The sequence below is a fragment of the Pempheris klunzingeri genome, chromosome 6 (assembly GCF_042242105.1).
Source record: "Pempheris klunzingeri isolate RE-2024b chromosome 6, fPemKlu1.hap1, whole genome shotgun sequence".
Taxonomy (NCBI): Eukaryota; Metazoa; Chordata; class Actinopteri; order Acropomatiformes; family Pempheridae; genus Pempheris; species Pempheris klunzingeri.
In genome coordinates, this window is record NC_092017.1 from 3,526,850 (window position 1) to 3,549,993 (window position 23,144).

A 23,144-nucleotide genomic window follows, 5' to 3' on the forward strand; every position below is an offset into this window, starting at 1 on the left:
TTCTATTTTCTCACAGAAAGTGAAAGAAAGGGCAGCTGACAGGTTGTCTGGAGCTTGTTTATTCACCCAGCCGTCCTGCTTTGCTGCGAGCTACTGAGGCTGGTTTTGTGAGAAAGATGCGCTATCTGCTCCTCTGGATTCTGGCCACCCCATCACAGAGCTGCTTCACATGGCTGCCTCTGCTTTAACATTCATCACTGTCTGTGGTGTGTTAAGCACTGTTGGCACACCAATATTCCCACACAGGTGCTGCTCAGGTAATTACTGAAACCAATGATGTCCTGCTCAAAGTAGGAAACATTTCTTTCATAAGCTTATCATAAGGTTATTGTGTGTTATTTTCTGAAAATTAAAAGAAAGATCAAGCTTCACTTCTTACCCCCAAATCCAACCAGCTGCAGTCTGGACTGATTAATTGACTTGCTCATATATTTTTTAAATTATTTTTTGTTTATTAACTGTTTGGCTGTAGCCTACAAACAACAGGTGAAAGTCAAAGTGTTGAAATTTGACAGGATTCTTTGCTGTTTGTTTGCCTGAATTCCTGCCCGGCTCATCTGCTCTGTGCTGCCTGACCAGCCAGGCCGCAGATTCTGCCACAAATGGAATGCTGAGCTGCTGGTGGAATTATTGATTATTAATTATTATTAATTATTGGTGGAAATATTAACTATGGGGGGGGGGGGGGGGGGCTCAGCAATGCAGATGCTCCCGGTGGGATTTAGCCATTATGCTTGCAGTATTCTTCTGATCATTGTTATTCTTGATGCAAGAGACATTTATTTTTTGTACATCAATGCACCTCAACTGGAGAGACAGCAACAAAGACGTACATAAAGGTTTTGTAGTGATTGCATTCAATAAAACATAACTGCTGAGGCACAATATAAAGTTTTTCAACAGACACTATCTGACTCATAGGGCAGCATACAGTTATTTATTCTAATGCTGATACAGTCTATACATTTTGGTTAAAAACTTTTTGATACTTCATTTTTAGATATACAAACAATTAGTTGATTAATTGAAAAAGAAAAGCAAATTGACCACAATTTTCAGAATTGGATAATTATATAATTAATAATAGTTTATCGAAGACAAATGACAGACAGTTGGTTCCAGTTTCTTAAATGTGAGAGTTGAATATGTGAATATGTTTGAGTTTCATTTCAAAAATGACAAACTGGTTAATGCATAATGAAAAGAATAGAAACCTGCAGCTCTAACATGGCTTACATTTACCAAACAGACAACAACAGACCAGCAGCACGACATTGGTCTAATAAAATAGCACTAGGGCACTAGGCTTCTATTGGATTCCATTGGACTGTATTCTAATAAAGCTTCAAATGTCTGCCTTTGACATCATCGTCGGTTTGCAGTTTTTCTCATTGAGAACTCTCTCCTGGTCTGTCACACTTTATTGAGACCATCTAAAACTGAACATTACTCTGTGAGTTATTTTTACTTTTTTGTGTTTATGCTAACAGATGTTAGCTGGCTAAGTTAGCAGAGTAAAAGCTCTCTTTTGAGTTTCCTGAAGTCAGAAACTGGCAGATCAGGTAAACGGCTGATTTATCTTTGGCTCAAGTAGCAACAAATTAGCTGTGGTTTACAAGCTAACTATGGTGCTAACTGTGCTGAAATGCTGTATAGATCCACAGGTTCAGCATGTTGCTTATGGGCAGGCACAGGAGTGCCATACCCTGCCGTGCCACGTGTTGAGACCTGGACAGCTGAGGGGCAATTAACATTAAACGAAGGTGCTGGGATCATTCCCATTGGTTTAAACAGAATGCGAATAAGTGCAAAAAAAGAAGCAGTGCAAAGTAGATTCTGAATTTATGATCATAGTGGTCAGAGGTTAAGACTTGACCAGACATTTGTATCTGGTATCAGAAAAGGGACTGAGGTTGAATACCCAGTGTTTTATTAGGCATTTAAAGTAACTGTTATGACGTGTGGCATTCACAAGGTTACAACACCTCAGTGCCTCACTGCACTTAATTGCAGTAATTGCACACTATGTTGAGATACCTGTGTGTGAGCATGCTGAGTGCTTTACCTGAACGTAGCTGTTTTATGCGCCCATTGCTGCTGCTGATGTCCACAGGTAGGAAGTCTTTGAACCAGTAGATCTCTGGGTCAGGGTTGCCACTGGCTGCACACAGCATGGTAGCAGTACGCGTTCTCTCCACGACCTTCAGCTGGGGCCCCATATCTATGGTAGGGAAGCCATGGGGGATCTGGTCCTCTGCGACAACGACAGGGACAAGCAAACATTGGCTCTCTGACAGCTGACACAGGTTTGTGCATTTGAGCCCCCCCATGAAATTCAAACATAGTAAAATCCAGCTTTAATACAAATAAGACCCAGCAATATTGCTGGGTCTTATTTGTATTAAAGCTGCACGACTAATCCTTCTATAGAACTTCTTGTCATGGATCTGTGTGAACAGGAGCAATGCAATTTCACCCCAAGTGAAATGCATTCTGCAAGAGAAACAGCCCTACCACACTCACATCATCTGAATTTCTTAGGGCGGTCAAATGCCTGTCCTGGCAAATTATGGAAGAATCATTAAAAAAGCAATCAAATCACCCCAACACTTTCTCATACATTATACATGATATTTATTTCCCATTGTCCCCATTTGGGGAGGGCACAGGTTAACACGAGATATACTGTCCATAAAATAATGTGGCATTTAAACTTACATTAGCAGTGCTGTATGACACACTGTGAATCTACAATCTATTCTACCGGCATACATGCTCTTCTGTTTGGCCTCAGACTTGGGCCTGTTGGTCCTTGATGAGGAAGGCTCTCCACATTAGTGAGGGGATAAATAAACGCTTTAGCTGTGGGACAGTAGTACCAGGATGACTGTCGTGTTGCTATACCTGAGTATACCTGGGTTCTAATCTCAAAACGTCTAGAATGCGTTTTTAAGGCCGTTGCTGCTTGGCAACCGCCTTGACTACTGCCTACCTGAAAGAATGTTCCCCAAAGGAGCAAAGCATTATGGAAGATGCATACCAACACCTACTGTACAGGAGTGTGTCACATCACATCATCTCCACCCTGTGGTGGAACAACCAGCTATCAAATGCAATATATTTTTCAACCTCCCAACTAAGTCCTCCTCAGTAAGTATTTTACTTTGTGTACTGTGATAATCGTATTTAAGCTATTATAATTATAATTATTGGTAAAACATAAGTTGAATAAAGGGTAAGCCTAACACCAAAAGCATTAGTTTTGCTTTGCTTGGGCAAAGATATAGTCCAACAAGTTCTTAGTAGTTCTGGGTAAGGACAAGATGGTCACTGAGGGCTGGTATGGTTTGTTGGGCTCCACACCTTTTCTTATTTTTAACATATTTCCCAGTTTCTTGTCAGTTTCAGCCAGTGTTTTTTTCTAAGAACCGGCTCTTTGAAGTGAACGACGGGAGCTGGCTGCCGATCGGATCGGATTTGTTTGTTTTTCTCGTCTTTTTCTGTTAAAGCCGCACGTGATTGGTCAAGATGTGTGGTGGCGTCTGTGTGTCCAAACTGAGCAGGACGGGGGGAGGGGCGAGGTTACAGACACGGAGCACAGTGAGCATAAGAACGTGGAGTGAGGGAGAGACAAGAGAGCAAGAGAGAGCACCGCAGTTTCAGAGACTACAAGCAGGAAAGGTGAGGAAAATGAGTGACAGGAAACGAAGCAAAATTTGGACACACTTTAATGCAATTGACAGTTCGAGGGCTGAGTGCAGACTCTGCAAAGTTAAAATTTCATAAAGGGCAGGCTCCACAAATAACCTGCACAGGCATGTGCGTACTGCCCACCCATCAGTCCAGCTGGAGGAGAAAAGGCAAGCAAGGGAACCTGCTGTGAATGAAGGTGCCAGTGTGTCCACTGCAACAGTTGCTGCTCCTACATTAACTACAGCATCACCCAGGACAACAAGACCTACAGCCCAGAGCTCTATGAGCCAGTTTTTACAAAAGGAGATGACCCCAGCAAAACAAAACTCAATTGATGAAGAACTGGCTAAAATGATTGCACGAGATTTTCAGCCATTTTCAATTGTGGATGACAGTGGATTCAGGAGCTACACTCATGCCCTCAATCCAATGTATGCACTTCCAAGCAGGAAAACACTTTCCCAAAAAATCATCACAGGCCTATATGACAGAGAACGTACATCACTCAGCTGTTTGTCTAACAACTGACTGCTGGACATCCAGAACCACTACGTCCTACATGTCAGTGACATGCCACTTTGTTGAAGATTTCAAAATGGTGTCCTGTCTTCTTGACTTTTTTGAGTTCAGTGACAGACACACATCTGAGAACTTATCAGATGAGCTGCTCAAAGTGGCCAAAGAATGGGGTGTGGAAGACAAAGTAGTGTGCTGTGTTAGTGACAATGCAGCTAACATAACAAAAGCAGTGAAAATCCTGAAATGGACCCACCTCCCATGTCTTGCGCACACAATCAACTTGTTCGTCAGAGATGCACTGAAGGTGATGAAGCCCACTGTTGACAAAGTTAAGGCAATAGTGGAATTCTTTCACAGGAGCACAACAGCCACAGAAAAACTCAAATCTACTCAAAGACAGATGGGCATGCCTGAGCTGAAGCTTAAACAAGAGTGTGTTACAAGGTGGAATTCAACCTTCCATATGTTAAAACGGATTCTGGACTCCAAGGATGCAGTCATCTCAACCCTGGCTGTTATAAATGCACCGGTTGAACCTCTGTGCCAAGAGGAATGGGAGGTACTACAGGAGGCCTGCACTGTTCTGGAGCCATTTGAGCAGCTCACTGTGGAAATCAGTGCAGACAGGTACAGTGTACAAATCTTATATTATTATTTTTCCATAAATATGTTTATTAATTGTTGCTGCATTCAGATTAGGCATGATTGGAAAGATAACATATGCTATTAAATAAAACAAAGTATAATTTTAACACTTATTGTTTACTCTTTTTCAGCTATGTTACATCCTCTAAAATGTTAATCCTATGCAAGGGTCTACAGAGACTGACAGCTGAGCACAAGACCAGAGGAAGCATGGGGAAAGTGAATGACTTAGTGGATGCTCTCTGTGCATCCATGGAAAGAAAATTTCACAGAATGGAATATAATGCTGTTCTGTCAGAAACCACCATTCTTGACCCAAGGTTCAAAAAGTTGGCCTTCAGTGACAATAGAGCGGTTGATGAAGCCCTTCAAAGAATAACCGCAGCAGCAGCAAGATCCAGCCAGTCAACTGCACTGCCAGGGGGCCAAGAGGGAGAAGAGGGAGAGGAGGGAGAGGAGGCTGCAGAGCATGACCAAGAGAAACCACGAGCATCTGCTGTTTGGAGATTCTTTGAAGAACGAGCAACTGATGACACTTCAAGAAGGAATCCAACAGCAGATGCAATACTGGAAGTGAAATCCTATCTCGAGGAGCTCTTTCTGCAGAGAAGTGCAGACCCACTAAGCTGGTGGGAGAGCAAGTGTACAGTCTACCCATGTCTGACGCATGTGATGGCACGTAGACTCTGTATTACAGCAACATCTGTCCCCTCAGAGAGAATATTCTCCAAAACACGGCAGATCATAACAGAAAGGAGAAACAGGATCAAACCCTCAAAGCTGAGACACTTGGTTTTTTTTGAATGCCAATCTTTCTTAAACACCTGGATGCTGCTGTCTTTTTGTTTTTGCACATTTTAATTTATATTTTGTTACCTGGATGCTGTGTTTTTGTTTTTGTACATTTTAATTTAAATTTTGTTACCTGGATGCTGTGTTTTTGTTTTTGTACATTTTAATTTATATTTTGTTACCTGGATGCTGCTTTTTTGTTTTTGTACATTTTAATTTATATTTTGGTACCTGGATGCTGCTTATTTGTTTTTGTACATTTTTGTACATTTTGTTGTGTGGTTTTGTTGATGTTGTGTTGCTTCACTATAAATAGTCCAACAATACAAAAAAATATTACACCTTTTTTATGGTTCTTTGTGTTTGTATTTTACAGTTTATTTTTGTTGCACTCTGAGTGTGTGAATTAATAAAGCAATATAAATACATATTCGATATAATGTGTTTTTTACATTAGCAATTCATTTTACACATAATTTGGTAATACATATATTTAAGCAACGAAAAAAATCCGAGGAGCCATTTGGGAGCCGAAAGAGCCAAAATTCCCATCACTACTGAATAACACACCAAGACTTACTTATTTTGGACATGGATATTTAGTTACTTATTCCATTTTCTGGCCATATGGGACTCAAAGACCAAACCAATGGGTATTGTGGGAGGACATTTAAACATCCGAAGCATTATAGCAAAACAAGATCAAGTTCAAAACCTACTGATGGAATTTGGATAATCTATGTTCATCTGAATTAGGGCTAAATTGTAATATCCCAACACACATGACTGATGTACCTGGTTCTGTCTGCTTTAGGAAAGGCAGAGTGAAGGGGAAGGGGGGGGGTGGAGCATTGATTTACATTAGAGATGTTTTTAAATGTAGGGAAATTAATCTGGATACGCTGTTAGAATGTGTGGCCATTAATGTAACGTTATCAACAAAAATTAAATTTAACATTGTGACTCTATATAATCCTCCGTCCCATGGTGCTTCACTTTTACCAGGATTTAGATGAATTACTTAAACAACTAAATTGTAGCTGTGCAACTATATTTCTAGGAGACTATAATATAAATTGGTTGGACAAAGGCAGCAAGCAAAAATTAAAAGCAATTTATTCAAAACATAATTTCCAGCTAATAATCAAAGAACCGACAAGATTTACTAAAGGCAGCAAAACTCTCATTGATTTGATCTTCATGAATAGAACTGAAAGAGTGACAAAGACATATCATTTAATCACAGGCCTGTCCGACCATAATATGGTCTTAATTGTTAGAAAATTAGCGAAAAAACGTCTACAATCCTGGTTCAATGACTCCGGTAAACCAGAGCTTGTTGGCATCCCCAAGAAGAAAATGACACAATTTGAAAATGAATTACATAATGTTAACTGGAACGATGTAAACACCTGCTGTGCTACAATTATGAAAACACTTACAGAATTGAGGCAGAAATATATCCACACACACACACATTGAAACACCCACGATGTCGCAGGGCTTTACCATGGCTGAATAAAAATCAACTAATTAAGAAAAGGGATTTCATGCTCAAACACACTTAGTTACACACTTATCTTCAAAGGGTTAAGAAATAAGGTAAATCAAGGAGTTGCATACTGCAAAAACCTGTTACTTTATGCAACTAATTGCCAATTCAAAAGGGAAAAGCTCTGCGCTCTGGAAACATCTAAATATTTTTTAGCTCGTAATCCGAAAAAATCTATTGTGGAATTGAATAGTACTACTAATAGTTAGTAGTTACTAATAGTTAGTAACAATAATGTGGAAATTGCAAACAAATCTAATAAATTTTTCATCAAATCAGTTGAGGAACTGGCAGCAAATTTCCGGCCAGTTACAGACATACCGAGAGAGCTCTCTTTGTCTTTTCATATTAAAGAGGTAAATCAAAATGAGATCGGTAAAGTTATAATGCGGTTAAGGAATTCTATGGCCAAGGATCACTTTGGGTCGGATACCTTATTTATTAAAAAACACAGTTGTTTTCTTCAAGTGCCATTGACACGTGATTAATTCAATTAGAGGTAATTTCCTAAGCCCTGGAAAAAGTCAATTATAACTCCCATTCACAAGTCTTGAGCACCTGACCTGGTCTCCAAATATAGACCAATTTCCATCCTACCCATGCTCTCAAAAGTTCTTGAGAGAACAGTTGCTAAACAGCTTGTTGATTACCTTGAAAGCAACCATCTACTGCACCCCAAACAATTTGGGTTCAGAGCAGGGTACTCAAGAGAGTTGGCAAACTGTTATCTCACAGAAACTATAAAACAGTCAATAGATGAAGGAAATGTAGTGGTGGCAGTATTCTTGGACTTGAAAAAAGCCTTTGATACTGTTAACCACGGAATTCTCCTAAAAAAGCTTTCAATCACTTGGTTTCGATCTTATCTTGAACATAGAGAGCAATGGGTTAGAATTAATTCTACCCTGTCAACTGTCAATACTGGGCCCCTTACTTTTTAGTTTATATATTAATGATTTACCCGACAGCTGCACAGGAGCTAAATGCCAAATGTATGCGGATAACACAATTGTATATGTATCTGCAAAAACTCCTCGGATGGCAGCGGATATACTATCAAAAGAAATGTCTGGTGTTTCACGGTGGCTTCAAAATAATCATTTGACCTTGAATTATAAGAAGACAGTGTCGATGTGCTTTTCGATTAAGAGGAAAGCCAATGAAAATTTTGGGGTAAAGATTAATGAGATAGAGATAGATCAGACAAGTTAAAATTTTTAGGTGTTATTTTAGATTCTCAACTTAAGTTTGATCAACATGTGAAAAGGCTGTGCAAAACTCATTTAAACTGCTTCCGCCTGATTAGACAATATATTTTTATAAGGCTACTTACTAGTGCATATTGTGAAGGACCTGGTAGTCTGATTGTGCTTCCTTTTCTCATGCAGTTTCATGTGTTTTGTAAGCAGGACCACCATCAGTGGCACCACCAGGAGCACCTGGGCCCAGTTCTCCAGCCACTGCCACCTTAGTCCCCTCAGAGACTATACAGGTGTCACCATGTGCCACACCACATGTCCTTTCACTAACACTGCTGATATTACTGGCATATCTTTTTGCCATTTAAATTGATATTTTGCAACATAATCTGTTATGTTAAGTACAGTTTTGTCTGTTTGTGAACTGGTCTCTCCATGCAGTTGATAAAATTTTCAGTACCAGAAGAGCGGTGCCTGGGGAACCGGCATGCCCTCAAGGAACGTTTCCAGCTGGCTACACGGTCGACTCGTGGGAGAAGTGGAGGACCATGTGCCTGGCGGACCTGTCCATTGAGGACGTGGAAGATGTTTATCTGTTTGGATCCATGATACTAGGTGCTCTGCTGATTGGATCAGGCTTTGCACTGATGTATCGTCAAATCTGGAAGACGGTGGTAGCAGTCAAGGGCCCCACTCCGCTGCCAACCATGATTGAGGGTTTAGGCAGGGCTCAGGCCACGGCCGTGGCTGCGGTTCTCAACCGCTCGGATAACATCTTGGAGAAGCTTTCGGCTCTGCAGAAAGGATTGGATCGATTGAGTGACCAGAATGGACAATAGAGTAAGCCAAGTCTATTGAATATGGCTGTCTCGCTCCAACCCAAATCATCTAATCTGAATTGGCCTCCCTAAGCAGTGGCCTTGGCCAAGGTCACTGTCTGAACAATCTCCCCTCTGAGTGCACTGCAGCTGGGACGCTCTTCCCCATCCCTCCCCCATCCACCTGGTGTTTGTTGGCTTATCTGGAACCGGACCAGGGACGTCTCCATGGCAACCGCCATGTTATCGCCGACGACCACGAATGAACTGAGGCGGGTTTTGGGAACTGATGGGCAAACACATCGGGACTTACTCCTGCCCTATATCCAACGCCTTCGCCAGCTTCCACCCCTCCAGTACGAGGGGCGTGGTCCAAGGGCTCGCCTACACGGGGCTGTAGCCAGTGACCTGCCTCCTGCGGTGCTGGAATTCTCTACTCCCCTTTTCCCATCCCCTGTTGCCATGTTGTTATTGTCATGTGATGTGCAAAAATATGTGCTGAGGTTTTTTTACCGGTCCCACACTGCACTCCACATGAGTACAGTCTGGTGTCGCATGTTTTTTCTCCTCCCCTCTCTCTCTCCTCTTGTTTTCTCCCCCCACTTTCCCCACCACTGTAAAAATGGAATTTCTCCCCTTGGGGGGGATCAATAAAGGTGAATTGAATTGAATTGAATTGAATTGAATTGAAGATTTAGGAGAAGTGTATCTCATTTCCACTGCAGGAAAGCTCATAATGAGGGTTAGAGATGAATCCCATAATCCAAATATTTAGAAAGTTGTAAGGCTATTATAGTTTCTACAGTGGCTCCAAGAGCTCAATGCAGTGAAAAATGCAAAAAGAAAATCAAATTTAAAAACCACATGCATTTACAACATTTAACTAAAATGCAAAAAAACAACAACCACTGTTTAACACTGCTTGGACATGATCTCTAAAGGGAGGCACCCACAAGGCATCCTGACCAACCACCTCAACTGGCTCCTTTTGATGTGGAGAAGCAGCGGCTCTACTCCAAGCTCCTCCCAGAGCTCATGACCATAGGTAAGGGTGGGAACGTAGATCGACTGGTAAATCAATAGCTTCGACTTCTGGCTCAGCTCCCCCACATGAGTTGCTGAGGGACACAGTCATAGGCCTTCTACAAGTCCACAAAGCACATGTAGACTGGGTGGGAAAACTCCCATGACCCCTCCAACAACCCTGCAAGGGTAAAGAGCTTCCTGTTCCACGACCAGGATGGAATCCGCATTGTACCTCTTTAAGGTTCGACAATCAGATGCAGCCTCCTTTCCAGCATTTATACATACATGGACATTAGTATTAATGCCATTAGCAGGCAAAGACAGAGTCAGTGTCAAATTTTTAAAGTCTTGATTTGGTACAGAAAACAACATAACAAGTAGCTCCATGTGATCTATCCATATTTTTACAATCCTGCCTCATCTTTTTTCAATATTTCCCAGAACTGTATTGCATCCCCATTTCTGCCAGACAACAGATTATTTACTATTAGCTGTAATCATCTGTGCTGTGATGTGACAACACGTCTACTTGACCATCTGCCCTGATCTGCCCACACCTGACCTTGAACTACAACATATACTGTAAACCAAAACATCCCAACTAATTATTAGTTGGTCCCAACTAATAACTATAGAGAACTGAATCTTCGACACGCTCCATGGCAACAGAGCTGCTTACGCATGAAGGATTCTGTACCCCTCCCACGACACCCGGCATTGAAAGTGACAGTACTTCATAGTAAGGAGCTGTTCCATGGCCACACACTTTTTAAAGGCGACTCTAGAACTTAATCCTCTGTGATTCAAAAAAGAAAAAAAATCAGAAATGAAACTTTAAAGGAGAGCTGCCATTGTGCTGCATCTGATTGGCTGTTAGTCAAACAGTGTTTACATGTAGAATATTGGTGTAGTGACGTGCACTCCTGCTTCTTCATTTCATCAGGTCTTTGGAAAGAGGAGTGGTGACCCAGCCCTCCTCTCCTCTCTTCAGGGAATATGGACTCATGGCAAACATTTGGAGCAACAAGTGAGATCCATGTCAACTACTCATGTACTGTCTAGAGACTGAGAGAGTCAGTCACTGTGTTCTCAGGGAGTACACACATCACCAGTGCAGGCTGCAGCTTAAAAAACAGGTTTTAGAAACTTGAAAAAATAATCACAAAAAACATGATTATAGAACTTGTAGTGCTGAACTACCAGTCTGATATATACAGTACATCCTGGTTTGAGACTAACTCTGAACTCTTTGAGGAGGTGGATTTCCTTCACACTCAAAAAGGAAGCACTTTGCCCTGAAGGCATCAAATCTATTGGGAGTTTACTGAGAAGGTATACTGCTCCATGATATGGCGAACCTTGATAATGCCTTAAAAAGAGTGTTCCACTGACTAAGCTTTGTACTCCTTAAGAATTGTCATATGTTGGATTCTCATGCATTCTTTGCATGCCTCTTTAAGACAAGGCAAATTTATTTCTAGAGAATTCAGACACATGGAAATTCAAGTGCTTCATATAGCCATAAAATACATAAAGAATATATAAAAGGCAGTGTGTGAGTGATAAATAGTTCCAGATTAGAAGGAAGTTATTTATGTAGTTTATTGGAAAGCTGCAGTAAACAGTAATGCTTTAAGGCCTGATTTAAATGAACTGACAGTTTTAGGAGCTAAGAGCTCAGGTGTTCAGGAAGCTTTTTCCAAAGATAGGGAGCAGAGAAACTTGGCTTGGATCCTGGGAACACTCAGAAAACCTGAGGGTTCTGAGGGCCTTTAAAAAGTGCCTGCCTGCACACGTAGCTCATTGTTCTGGTGCGTCTGAATGTTCTGGCTTTTGGCTGTAATGCAGCTTTGACATCTGATGTAGCCTGACACAGTCTGGAGCTAAGCCCTCATGTGAGCAGTCAGCAGGCTCCTCCACTGTTTATCTCCTAATACCACACATCGCACATGTCTGTAAAAACAAGCAAACACTAAGTATTACATATCATTATCATTTTTATTACTGTTATTATCATCACTGCTCTCACTTTTCAGCATCAACTCCTGAGCCAGTAGCTACATGTTGAATGCACAGTGACACATAACAGTGTGCATGGCATGATAAGAACCATGCACATGAGACAATGTGTGCCCCTGGAGTGCATACAGCCACAAGCATGTGTGCATAATGACCAAGAGCACAATGACTGAATGATTGAATGAATGAATGAATGAATACCCACTGCAACCACCAACTACAGACAAACTTTTCAAAAGATAAGTGAGACTCAGATGGTCCTGTATGATGTCACCCTGAGCAGTTGAGTTAACCAGAGCAGTCACACACGACACGTTGATATGTGCACACTGGGAGTCCTGTTGGTCTGTTCATAATTTAGACTTTGAATCTTCCCGTAGCCCTTTCTGTAGCAGCTGCAGTGTTTTTTTTTTCTTATTCAGATTGAAAGAGTGTATTTCAGCAGTCAGAGCACTCCCCTTGTTATTTACGACAGCCCTGCCCTACCCCAACGCTGCTTGAAAGCAATTATCAGCTTTGGGAGCAGTTAGCCAATGTCAGCCTTGACAGCCGTTAGACTCCAACTAACCACCCAGCAGACTTTTGGCATTCAAGTGGTACCACCCCATTTACCTCAGGCCCATGGTGCTTTCAATGCCAACCCTTTTTTCCCTGTTTGGAGTAGGCACACAGATAGGGACATGATAGGCTTGGAACAAAGGGCAGCATGTCTCTCTGAGCCTTAGAATTTCTCAAAGTCAGGTCTTCTCCATCTCTCTCCATCAGTGTAATCAAGATGATATGATGTCCAACTGACTCTCCAGAGGAGCTCTATGCTTTTAATAATATACTCCTGGCAAATTAAAAGGTGGGCAGAGAGGACGGCGGGGAGGCAAAGGGGAAGAGTTCTTGGCAACATTTTGTCAGTGCAGCGCCAATTAAAAGCAACTCCCACATGTGCTGTGTACCCTCTAATGGGTAGACATTTAGTCCAGCATGAAGAAGAAAAAGTTACAAGTGATGCTTTGGAAATCTCCACTTACTTTGCCAGATCTCTCCAGTTTGTATCAAAGAGACATTTGCTGAATACGAAAGTACATCCATCCTTATCTATTTCTGCTTAAATGGTCTGTATTTGTAAAGTACCTTTCTAGTCATTTCGACTACTCAAAGCACTTTTACATCACATCCTCATTCAGCCATTCACACATCATTCATACATGAGGAGTCCAAGTTGGAGGAGACTATTCTTTCATACACTGAAGCTGCTTCAGGAGCAAGTTGGGGTTCAGTGTCTTGCCCAAGGACACTTTGACATGCTGACTTAGAAGAGCTGGGGGTTGAGCCACTGACCTTCCGATTGATGTACATTCCAGTCTACCTCTGAGCCACAGCCGCAGAAAGTGGACATATTCTACAAGATGCACTTTGGAATGTCTTTGGACACCTCTCACCTCACTCTGTCCTTCAGTAAATGTGAGTAAAAGTGCTCTGCTTAGATTTGGCTCCTCTTGTGACATCACACACAGTGATCTGTTGATCATGACTGTTGTGCTTTGGTACCTTGTGACACCAATAAATGTAGGGGTTCCAATTATGTTTGGACAATTAATAATCTGCCTCATACAGCGGCGCCAAAATGTTGGAGGTTGGTACCTTGTATGGGGCAATTTGGCTATCAGAAATAATTAATAACTATCAAAGATAATGAATAATTATAGAAATGAATGGGACTTTGTGTAAAGTCCACCTTGGTAGGGGCACCACGTCGATAAACAAGGAAAAAGGTAGCCAATTTAATTGATTTAGATTCAGTCTCATAAAATTACTAAACTATCAATTTGGTATTATGATTAATAATTAACTTAATAACTAAAACCAAAATGACCACATTGACAGTTAGCTGACGGATTTCAGAGTAGAGGTTGGCAGTATTCACTCTTGGACAATATCAAAGAAGACAGCATGTGGATTAAAACATTTATTAAAACATAAAATCAATCATAAGCAATCTAACTAAGTGTGACTATGACTAGCTAACAGACAATAGGGACAGTGTGTGTGTGTGTGTGTGTGTACGTGTGACTAGGCAAAAGGAATGTAAGATGGAGGACCATAAAAGATGGGAGAACCCAAATGATGATTACAAGACCCCCTGGTGTGTGGGGCACAGGCAGACAAAGGAAAGCTAAGTGTTGTAGCTGTTAGCTTAGCTTTGACTCTCAGTCGAGGCCTATTGTAAACTGTATGTGTAAGTGTGTAGGATAAAGGTGCCAGGTTAGGAAAGGATGGTTAGTTGCATGCAAGATCCTGTGCCTATGTTTTTAGTGTTTCTGTCGACGTTTTTTGATATATGTCAGAGTAGCTTTGTCTACAATCGCCAGAACCAAATTGACCTTGGTCTGTACAGTGCGTCCAGGGCTAACCTGAGGAGAGGCATTAGGGATGCGAAGAAGGATTACAAGAGGAGAATCGAGGACCACTTCACTGCGAACGATCTGAGGAAGATGTGGCAGGGAATCCAACACATAACCAATTACAAAGGCAACAACAAAGTGACAGCTAGGGCAGACGCCTCGCTGGCAGAGGAATTAAACAACTTCTTTGCCCGTTTTGAGGCGAACACAGCCCTAACCAGCACACCACTTCCACCAGCCTCCAGCTCTGACATGAACATGAAGTGAGACGTGTGCTAAGGACAGTAAACCCCAGGAAAGCTGCGGGCCTTGGTGGAGTACATGGGAAAGTACTCGAAGCATGCGCAGACCAGCTGACCGGGGTTTTCACATGGATTTTCAACCTTTCCCTGTCACAAGCCACCATCCCTTCCTGTTTGAAAGCAGCGACCATCATCCCCGTCCCCAAAAAGACAGTCGTAGACAGTCTAAATGACTACAGACCAGTGGCCCTCACACCTGTAGTCATGAAGTGTTTTGAGAGACTGGTCTCTCAGCACATCAGAGCCTGCCTACCCCCCACCATCAGTTCGCCTACAGGACAAGCCGCTCCACTGAAGATACCATCAGCATAGCTCTCCACACTGTGCTGAGCCACCTACACCAGGGGAGCTATGCGAGGATGCTCTTCATAGACTTTAGCTCAGCCTTCAAACCTGGACCTCCTAGTTGAGAAACTTTCCCACCTAGGCCTCTCCACCCCCATCTGCTCCTGGACTTCCAGACAAACCACCCACAGGTTGTCAGACTTGGCCCCCACCTCTCCTCCACCCTCACCCTCAGCAACGGTTCCCCACAAGGTTGTGTACTGAGCCCACTCCTGTACACACACAACTGTACACCGACCCATCCCTCGAACTCTATCATCAAGTTCGCCGATGACACAACCGTGGTCGGGCTCATCTTGGGACAAGATGAGTCTGCCTACAGGGATGAGGTAGACAGACTGGCAGCGTGGTGTTCAGCAAACAACCTTTCGTTGAACACCACTAAAACAAAAGAACTCATTATGGACTTCAGGAAGAACAGTGCAGTACCGGCCCCGCTCTACATCAATGGGGATCGAGTTGAACAGGTCCACTCGTTCAGGTTCCTGGGGGTGCCCAGCCTGGAGGACATTGCTAGCTCTCGCTACCACAACAGAGCTAGCAAAATCATCAAAGACTCATCCCACCCCGGTCACTATTTGTTTGACATGTTGCCCTCTGGCAGGCGCTACACGTCCCTCAAAACAAGGACAAACAGATTCAGGGACAGTTTCTTCTGTCACCACACTGAACTGCAAAAAGAAATAACAATTTCTTCCACGTGCAATAACCTCTGTTCAATGTGTAATAACCTCTGTTAAAAGTGCAATAACCTAGGTCTCACTCAGTGCAATATATATAAATGTGACATACAGTACATCATCACGCAAAGCCTTTCTACAGACATGTAGAATTGTTGTAGATATATATTTATATATATTGTGTATATTGTTATATTCTTTTTATTATATTTTTATTGTTATTCTATTCTTATTTTATTTTTGTAAAAAATTTCTTGCACCAAAGTGAAGCAGCGCCCCTAGTTTCATTGTACTGCAATGACAATAAAAGGCTATTCTATTCTATTCTGTGTGAACAACTAACCTCAACTTAACTTTATGGCTGCACAGTAAACTACAACACATCACAGTAATAAAACTCAATTAACATTAAAGCAAATCAAAATCAATGCATTAACAAAGTTACACCACTGCTTAGCTATGTATATAATTATGCTATTATTATTATTATGCCTCCACCTCGGCAGAACACCTGGTGGCTGTGAAGCTGGGTCCAGGGGTGATTTAGCACCTATCTGTGAAAACTTGAGGACTCTGGGAAACTGAGTTCAGAGAGGGAGCCCTTTGTTCAACAGACAAAGAAACATGTAGTCCTCACCCTTTGGTGAGGCCCAACATGATGGTTCTGCCCACTGAAACACATGACTTCACTCATTGCTATGTGGCTGATGCTAGCTCTGATGAGAAAATGTTAACAACACGAGCAAAGCAGCAGATTATTCCACTTTTGGCTGCAACAACCCAACAATAATTTTCATGTCTTGCCCTATCTGAGGATGTGAAGACCTGACGATTCACTTTATTTTGGATGAACTTGTGATAGACATGTCCTAAACAATGACAGAATGGAAATGTGTGTAATACATTTACTGGGGCTGCTTTCTTAACGAGAGCCGTTAACAACACATGCACAGTATGGATCGATACCAGCTGTCACACTGCAGCTGGAGTTCTGTAGTTTTATTGTTCTGAGGTTAGTCAGGTGAACGAAGCGTTAGCATGTCGCTCAGCTAGTGTGCTTCCTCTTTGGAGACAGCAGAGCTGATGTTGTGGTGTGAGGGCAGAGTCTGCTCAGGCCTGTGGGAGCTGACCAATCAGAACAGAGTGACCCTTCAAACAGGGATGCCCAAAAGAGACAGGAGCTAAAAGGAAGCATTCAGAAAGAGGCTGAAAGGGCCAGTTTGCAGTGGAAACTTATGAACATGAGCATGTAAACATTCTAGCAGACGCCGAAATACAAGTCTGAACCGGAAAATGAGCAGAATATGTCTCCTCAAAAGATATGACGTTTTTTTGTAAAAAAGTTGAGCCTGCTGGTGGCAAGAGATCAATGTGGTCATCTGACAAAGACTGGACCACTGTGGAGGGACCTTAACACCAAAACTCTCACAGCTGCTCAGTTGGGATAAGGGTCTGTAAAGGGCATATCATTCACATACTTTACATACTCAAACTACTCTGTGAGCCCTTGCACCCTGTGTGGACACATCGGCATTCCATATGTTTCTCCACTCATTTATATAGTACATACACATAGTGACCCACACATACCTAAAATCCTGGCCCTTCTACCTCCCCTGGGAATTCACCTACATTCCACCACAGGCGGACATGGACGCTGCATTAGCAGCACAAGGTGATGCCGGAACTTTGCTTTGCCAGCACATCACCTTCCCCACCAGAGGAGAGAGAACTTTGGACCACTATTATTCTCCCTCCCTATGCAGCAAAGACTCAACCTCCATTCGGGAGGTCAGACCACTCATCTATTCTCCTTCTGCCCAAACACAAACAACAGCTGAAGCGTGCGGCCCTGGCAGAAAGAGAAGATATGCAATGGTCTGACCAATCAGAGGCCGCTCTGCAGGAAGCGTCGGAGAGGACGGACTGGGATTTGTTCCAGTGCAGCTCCGGTGATGACGTCAACATGTTTATGGAAGCAGTTGTGGGATTTATTGGGAAATTAGAGGACACTGTCCCTAAAACAACTATCAGGGAATTTCTCAACCAGAAGCTGTGGGTGGACAAAGCCATCCACGAAGTCCCGCACTGCTGCCTACAACACGGGACTCGCCACCGGGAACATGGAACTGTACCGGACCGCTTTGTACGACATCCACAGACTGGAGGCCGAACAGCAGAGGTGAAGGAGGCTGAACAGCAGTACGGGAGAAGCTGGAGTCACAGCTACAGCACAGTGACAGAAGGGGACTGTGGCAGGGACTATAAGGCAGCACCTAAGTCCGTGGTGTGTGCTGATGTCTCTCTGGCCGACGAACTGAACAACTTTTATGTGTGCTTCGAGGCTCATAGCCGAGAAGTCGGCATACTGCCCGGCAGAGAGGAGGAGACACGCACCATGACGGAGCACGATGTGAGGAGGATGTTTCGACATGCGAGGTAATATTCAACCTCTCCCTCTCCCAGTGCATCATCCCCACCTGCTTTAAACAGTCTGTTGTAGAGCCTGTCCACAAGCAGGGCGAACCTGCAATATTCAGTCATGCTTGTATATACATTCACATATTTTGCACAGTTTTAGACTTTTTGATTGATTTATTTATTTATCTCTATCTTTATGTGTGTGTGTGTGTGTGTGTGTGTGTGTGTGTGTGTGTGTGTGTGTGTATATATATATATATATATATATATATATATATGTATGTATGTATATATATATATATCTTATTTTATCTCACCTCTGCCAGAGGACTGACCTTCACTTACTTTTATCTAGAGTAGATACAGCAGTTGCAAACGTTATTTGCGTTTCTCATTTATCTCTACTTGCCCCTGCTTTTAAATGTATTGCACACACATAGGCATGTACACAACTAATTGAACACGTACACAGGGAATCATACCCCCCAGTCCCACACATTCACATATCCTAATAAGCTGTTAATAGGAGCTTTTTGAAGCAGAGCCTTTGAAGATACATCCCCTGAGCCTGTGGAATTTACTCACAAGCCACAGCTTTACAGCTCCAGAAAATCTGCTTAATTACCAATGAAATGTTTGTGATATAGAGCCTGTACCCCCCATCCTTTGGAATTACTTACACATGGGACAACTCCAAACCTCATGATAGATAAAATTCAAAGTACTGACTGGGAGGCAGCTGTCTTCAATGCAATACTCACAGGTTATAATATTAAAAGAAATCAAATCTACTACTGAAACTAATAAAAACTTTTTTGAAACAATAAAAACTAAACTGAAACAAGCAAACCAACTGAAGCTAAACGGAACTGAAAACAAACATTAACAACAAAATAAAAATAAAAACTAATGAGAAAAAGTAACCAGTAAAAACTACAAAATAGGGGTGGTATCCAGTAGATCCAGTCCAACTACAGACAATGTCAAGATAACCTGAGGATTTATTAATACTTGCGATGGATGCAAACCAGACACTCATTATTGTACCGCTCTCCAGCAGTTGGTTGAACAAACTGCCTTTTGCTACAGCCAGTCTGCTGGTTCTGAGCTGATGGTGTTGCTGGACATCGTGATTTCGAAGGGGAGTAAGTGTGCTTTTCATCTTTCATCTGCTGCACTAACTGTCCTTGGCTGACCACTGCGTCTACGTTCCTCAATGTTTCCCTTTCTTTGTGTTTTTTCAAAAGAACTTGAGCAGCACATCTTGAAAACCCAGTCTGCTTTGGAATCTTTGTCTGGGAGAGACCTTGCTGATGCGGTATAGCTACTTTGTGTCCTGTTGCTGTGCTCAATCATGCCATGGTGTATGACCTGTGACATCAAACTGTCTTCCACAACCTCACCTTGGTAGCAGAGTTTGGATGTTCCTCACCCAGTTTTAAACCTACTACAGCTCTTTCTGTTTCAGTTAATGACTGTTTCAACCTACATGTGAAATTGATGATCAATAGTACCTGTTTGGTATAATTGGTTAATCACACACCTGATTATGATCCTACAAAATCCATGACTTTGTGCAAGTGAAGAGTCAATGCTGTTTTGAAGGCAAAGGGTGGTCACAACAAATACTGATTAGATTTAGATTTTTCTTCTGTTCACTCTCTTTACATTTTGTAACTTGATAAAAATAAATAATTTAATTTTTTCTTTTTTTGAAGCATTCTCATTTTACAGCATTTCTGCCTAAGACTTTTGCCAAGTACTGTGTATACCAGGTGTTCACATTACACAGTTGGTAATCGAGCCTTTAGTTTGATGGTCACACCATGGTTGACAAGTACTGACTCAAACATTTGGCAAGATCTCAAGGCTAGCTGGGCTATGGGGAGACAACAAGAGGTTCATGATTTCATGAATGCTTGTGAATACAGTATTTAGTAGATTGAAATGAAGAAAATGTACTCAGTAACTCAATAGAAATTTATATTTTATGACTTATCGAAGCCATTTAAATGGCAAAGCTTCTCCTCAGTGCAACTGTCACTCTCAATAACAAAATAATATAACACATTATCATAGGACGTGCTACGGTAAGCATATTGCCTCATTTCCAGCTGTCAGAGCTTCTGTGTACTGTGCTATTCTTAATAACTGTGATTAATTACCCATTTAAACATTTGTTCTGCTCAAGCTTGGAGGGCACAAGGAGACACGACGAAAGGCTCCCATACATCAAATACCTGTAACATAAATGTTTGTAATGTTGCAATATTAAGACTCATTCATGCAATATCTGACCGCTGTATGTATAAGCACATCTTCAATGACTGTAAAAGCACCTGTTACTGACTGCATAAGCACCTTTTTTTGCTTCCATTCTGTTTTATAACTGATGTGCTGTTTTAAACATATATATTTTTTATAGGATACATACTCATATTAAATTATATTTATTTATTTATACTTATACTATACTTATTATTATCTCCCTATATACATCTCGATATATCTTTATATTATTTTTATATATCTTTTTCTTTCTATAAATCTTATTGTAAAAGAGCACCTAGCCGAATAATTTTCCACGGGTGTACTGGTACAACGGGAGTAACTCTAAACTCTTCTTTTTCGCGATTTTCTTGCTAATTCCACAGTTGTTAGTAACTTTAGCAGTTCAGCTAGAGAAGCAGCTAACTGCTTGATATGTCACATCAGTTCAATTATTCCTCTGCCTTCTTTAGTGATATTGGCACTTTATATTGTAGATTGTAAAATGTAGATTATTTGCTGTGCTGGAGGCAAGGCTTAGGGAATTGGAAACGTAGCTCTGCACCATGGAAAACAAATCGCTAGTTTCTGAATTGATTTAAATGTAACATGAACCAGTCGATTAGTGGTTCAAAAGTGACAAGCTGGTTGACTTCGATCCAAGGCAATTGCGGCATCTATAGCCCATTTTATTACAGCAATGGCTTTCACGACATGATAAATAGGCTAGAGCTGAAGAATAAGATGTCAAGTACACTCCACTTCACTGACAAATGCCTGAGTTTCATACTATAGTAAAGAGAGAAGTTAAACAATAACTTTCCAATGCAAAACAAGTGGCATCCACATTACTTGGCTGCAGCACTTTTTATAAGAAATCTTTGAAATGCTATTTTGTGTAGTTACAATTAATTTCCAATAACACAGCATGGGTATTGCTTTACCACCTGAATAAACACAGAAATCTCTCCAAAAGTGTTTTGTTTTCAGCTACTTCTATTGATTCTTTGTCTCTAATTTGTCCCATTAGTAAACACTGAATATTAAGTTTTGTTTTCAGCGTTAGAATGGTTTTGCCAAGTTTAAATTGCAGTCTACTGAAGGGGTTAGAGTCTTAAAATGTTTTCATATTTCATAAAGCAAGTCTGTTTAGTCTGTGTCTATTTGAAAAATGAACACAACACATTATTCTGACATGATTTTTCCACCATTTTCCAGAGAAATAGATTCAGATTGCATCCAATTGAATCAAATTGTATCGTATCATATTGTATTGTACGTTCTGCATTAAAAAGTATTGCCCCTGAATCATATTGTAGCCCATGTATCTAGATTCGTATTGGATCAGCACATAATTATTTATTTATTATTATATTATATTATAATAATATTATTATTATTAATTTATTATTATTATTTTTATTAGTAGTGGTATTATTGTTATTATTATTATTATTATTATTATAAGACTCTGGACTCACCTGGTGCAGTAATTTACCTCTGTGTAATAATTTGTAATAATAATTTTTAATACATCTTTTTTTTATTCATACTTTTATATATTTATATTTTACTTGTGTTTGAAGTGTATTCTTATTCTTATTCTTTTGGAGCTGTGTGTAACAAAAAGCAATTTCCCCCTGGGGATTATTAAAGTAATTCTGATTCTGATAAGGGAGAGATGCACTCCTTCTGTAGCCCCTAAGCAGCCAGAGAGCAAGGGTGCTGGGTGGCTATCCAAAGTCCACGCTGCACCACCACCCAGTTCACATTTCTAACAGATTCTCCTCACTCAACAATACACCTGGTAAGAAACCAACTCTGATCTTTTGTCAGCTCTATAGTCAGAAACTTGAAGCCGGACTCTGTAGCAGAAACCCTAATCCACGCCTTCATAACCTCCTGCCTAGACTATTGCGATGGACTCCTGTCTGGGGTTCCCAGCAAAGTCCTTGACAGGCTGCAGTACATTCAAAGCAAGTGTTATCACCCACACCAAGCCCTGGCAGCACATCACCCAAACACCAGTTGTCAGACTCTGGCCTTCTCACCATCCCTCCCATTTGTCTCCACACCTTCTGGGACAGAGCTATTATTATCATTATTATTGTTGTTGTTGTTGTTGTTGTTAGTGATGCCAGCGGCCATAGTCAAATGCATCCCTGGAGCCAGAGCATCCAACTGAGTCAAATTAAAAACTACTGGCTAAGGGTAAACTTAAATATGGTAAAATCTTTACTCAGCAAGAATGACTCCCAATAACGAAGCTGGTGAAATGGCAATGTCATATTAAAAAGAGGATACTCAAACAATCCAGACAAGCTCTGTAATATAGTTGCCAAACCCCTTAAACTAATGTATATGTTGCGAAAACTTAAATGGATGTGGCACAACAACAAACTGAAAGAGTTTCACTTACTCTGGCAAGATCATGTTGAAACCTATGGGAAAACCCTCTCTTATGCTTGA

The 23,144-nt window shown here is 41.4% G+C and overlaps 1 protein-coding gene across 1 annotated transcript in view; it reads right to left on the bottom strand.

The window, feature by feature from the left end:
• ptprfa (protein tyrosine phosphatase receptor type Fa) overlaps positions 1 to 23,144 on the bottom strand; it is a 208,441-nt gene that overhangs the window by 149,014 nt on the left and 36,283 nt on the right. Inside the window, exon 3 of the mRNA XM_070832882.1 lies at positions 2,066 to 2,254. Coding sequence (XP_070688983.1) covers positions 2,066 to 2,254 — 189 coding nt within the window. The remainder of the gene's footprint in view (positions 1 to 2,065; positions 2,255 to 23,144) is intronic.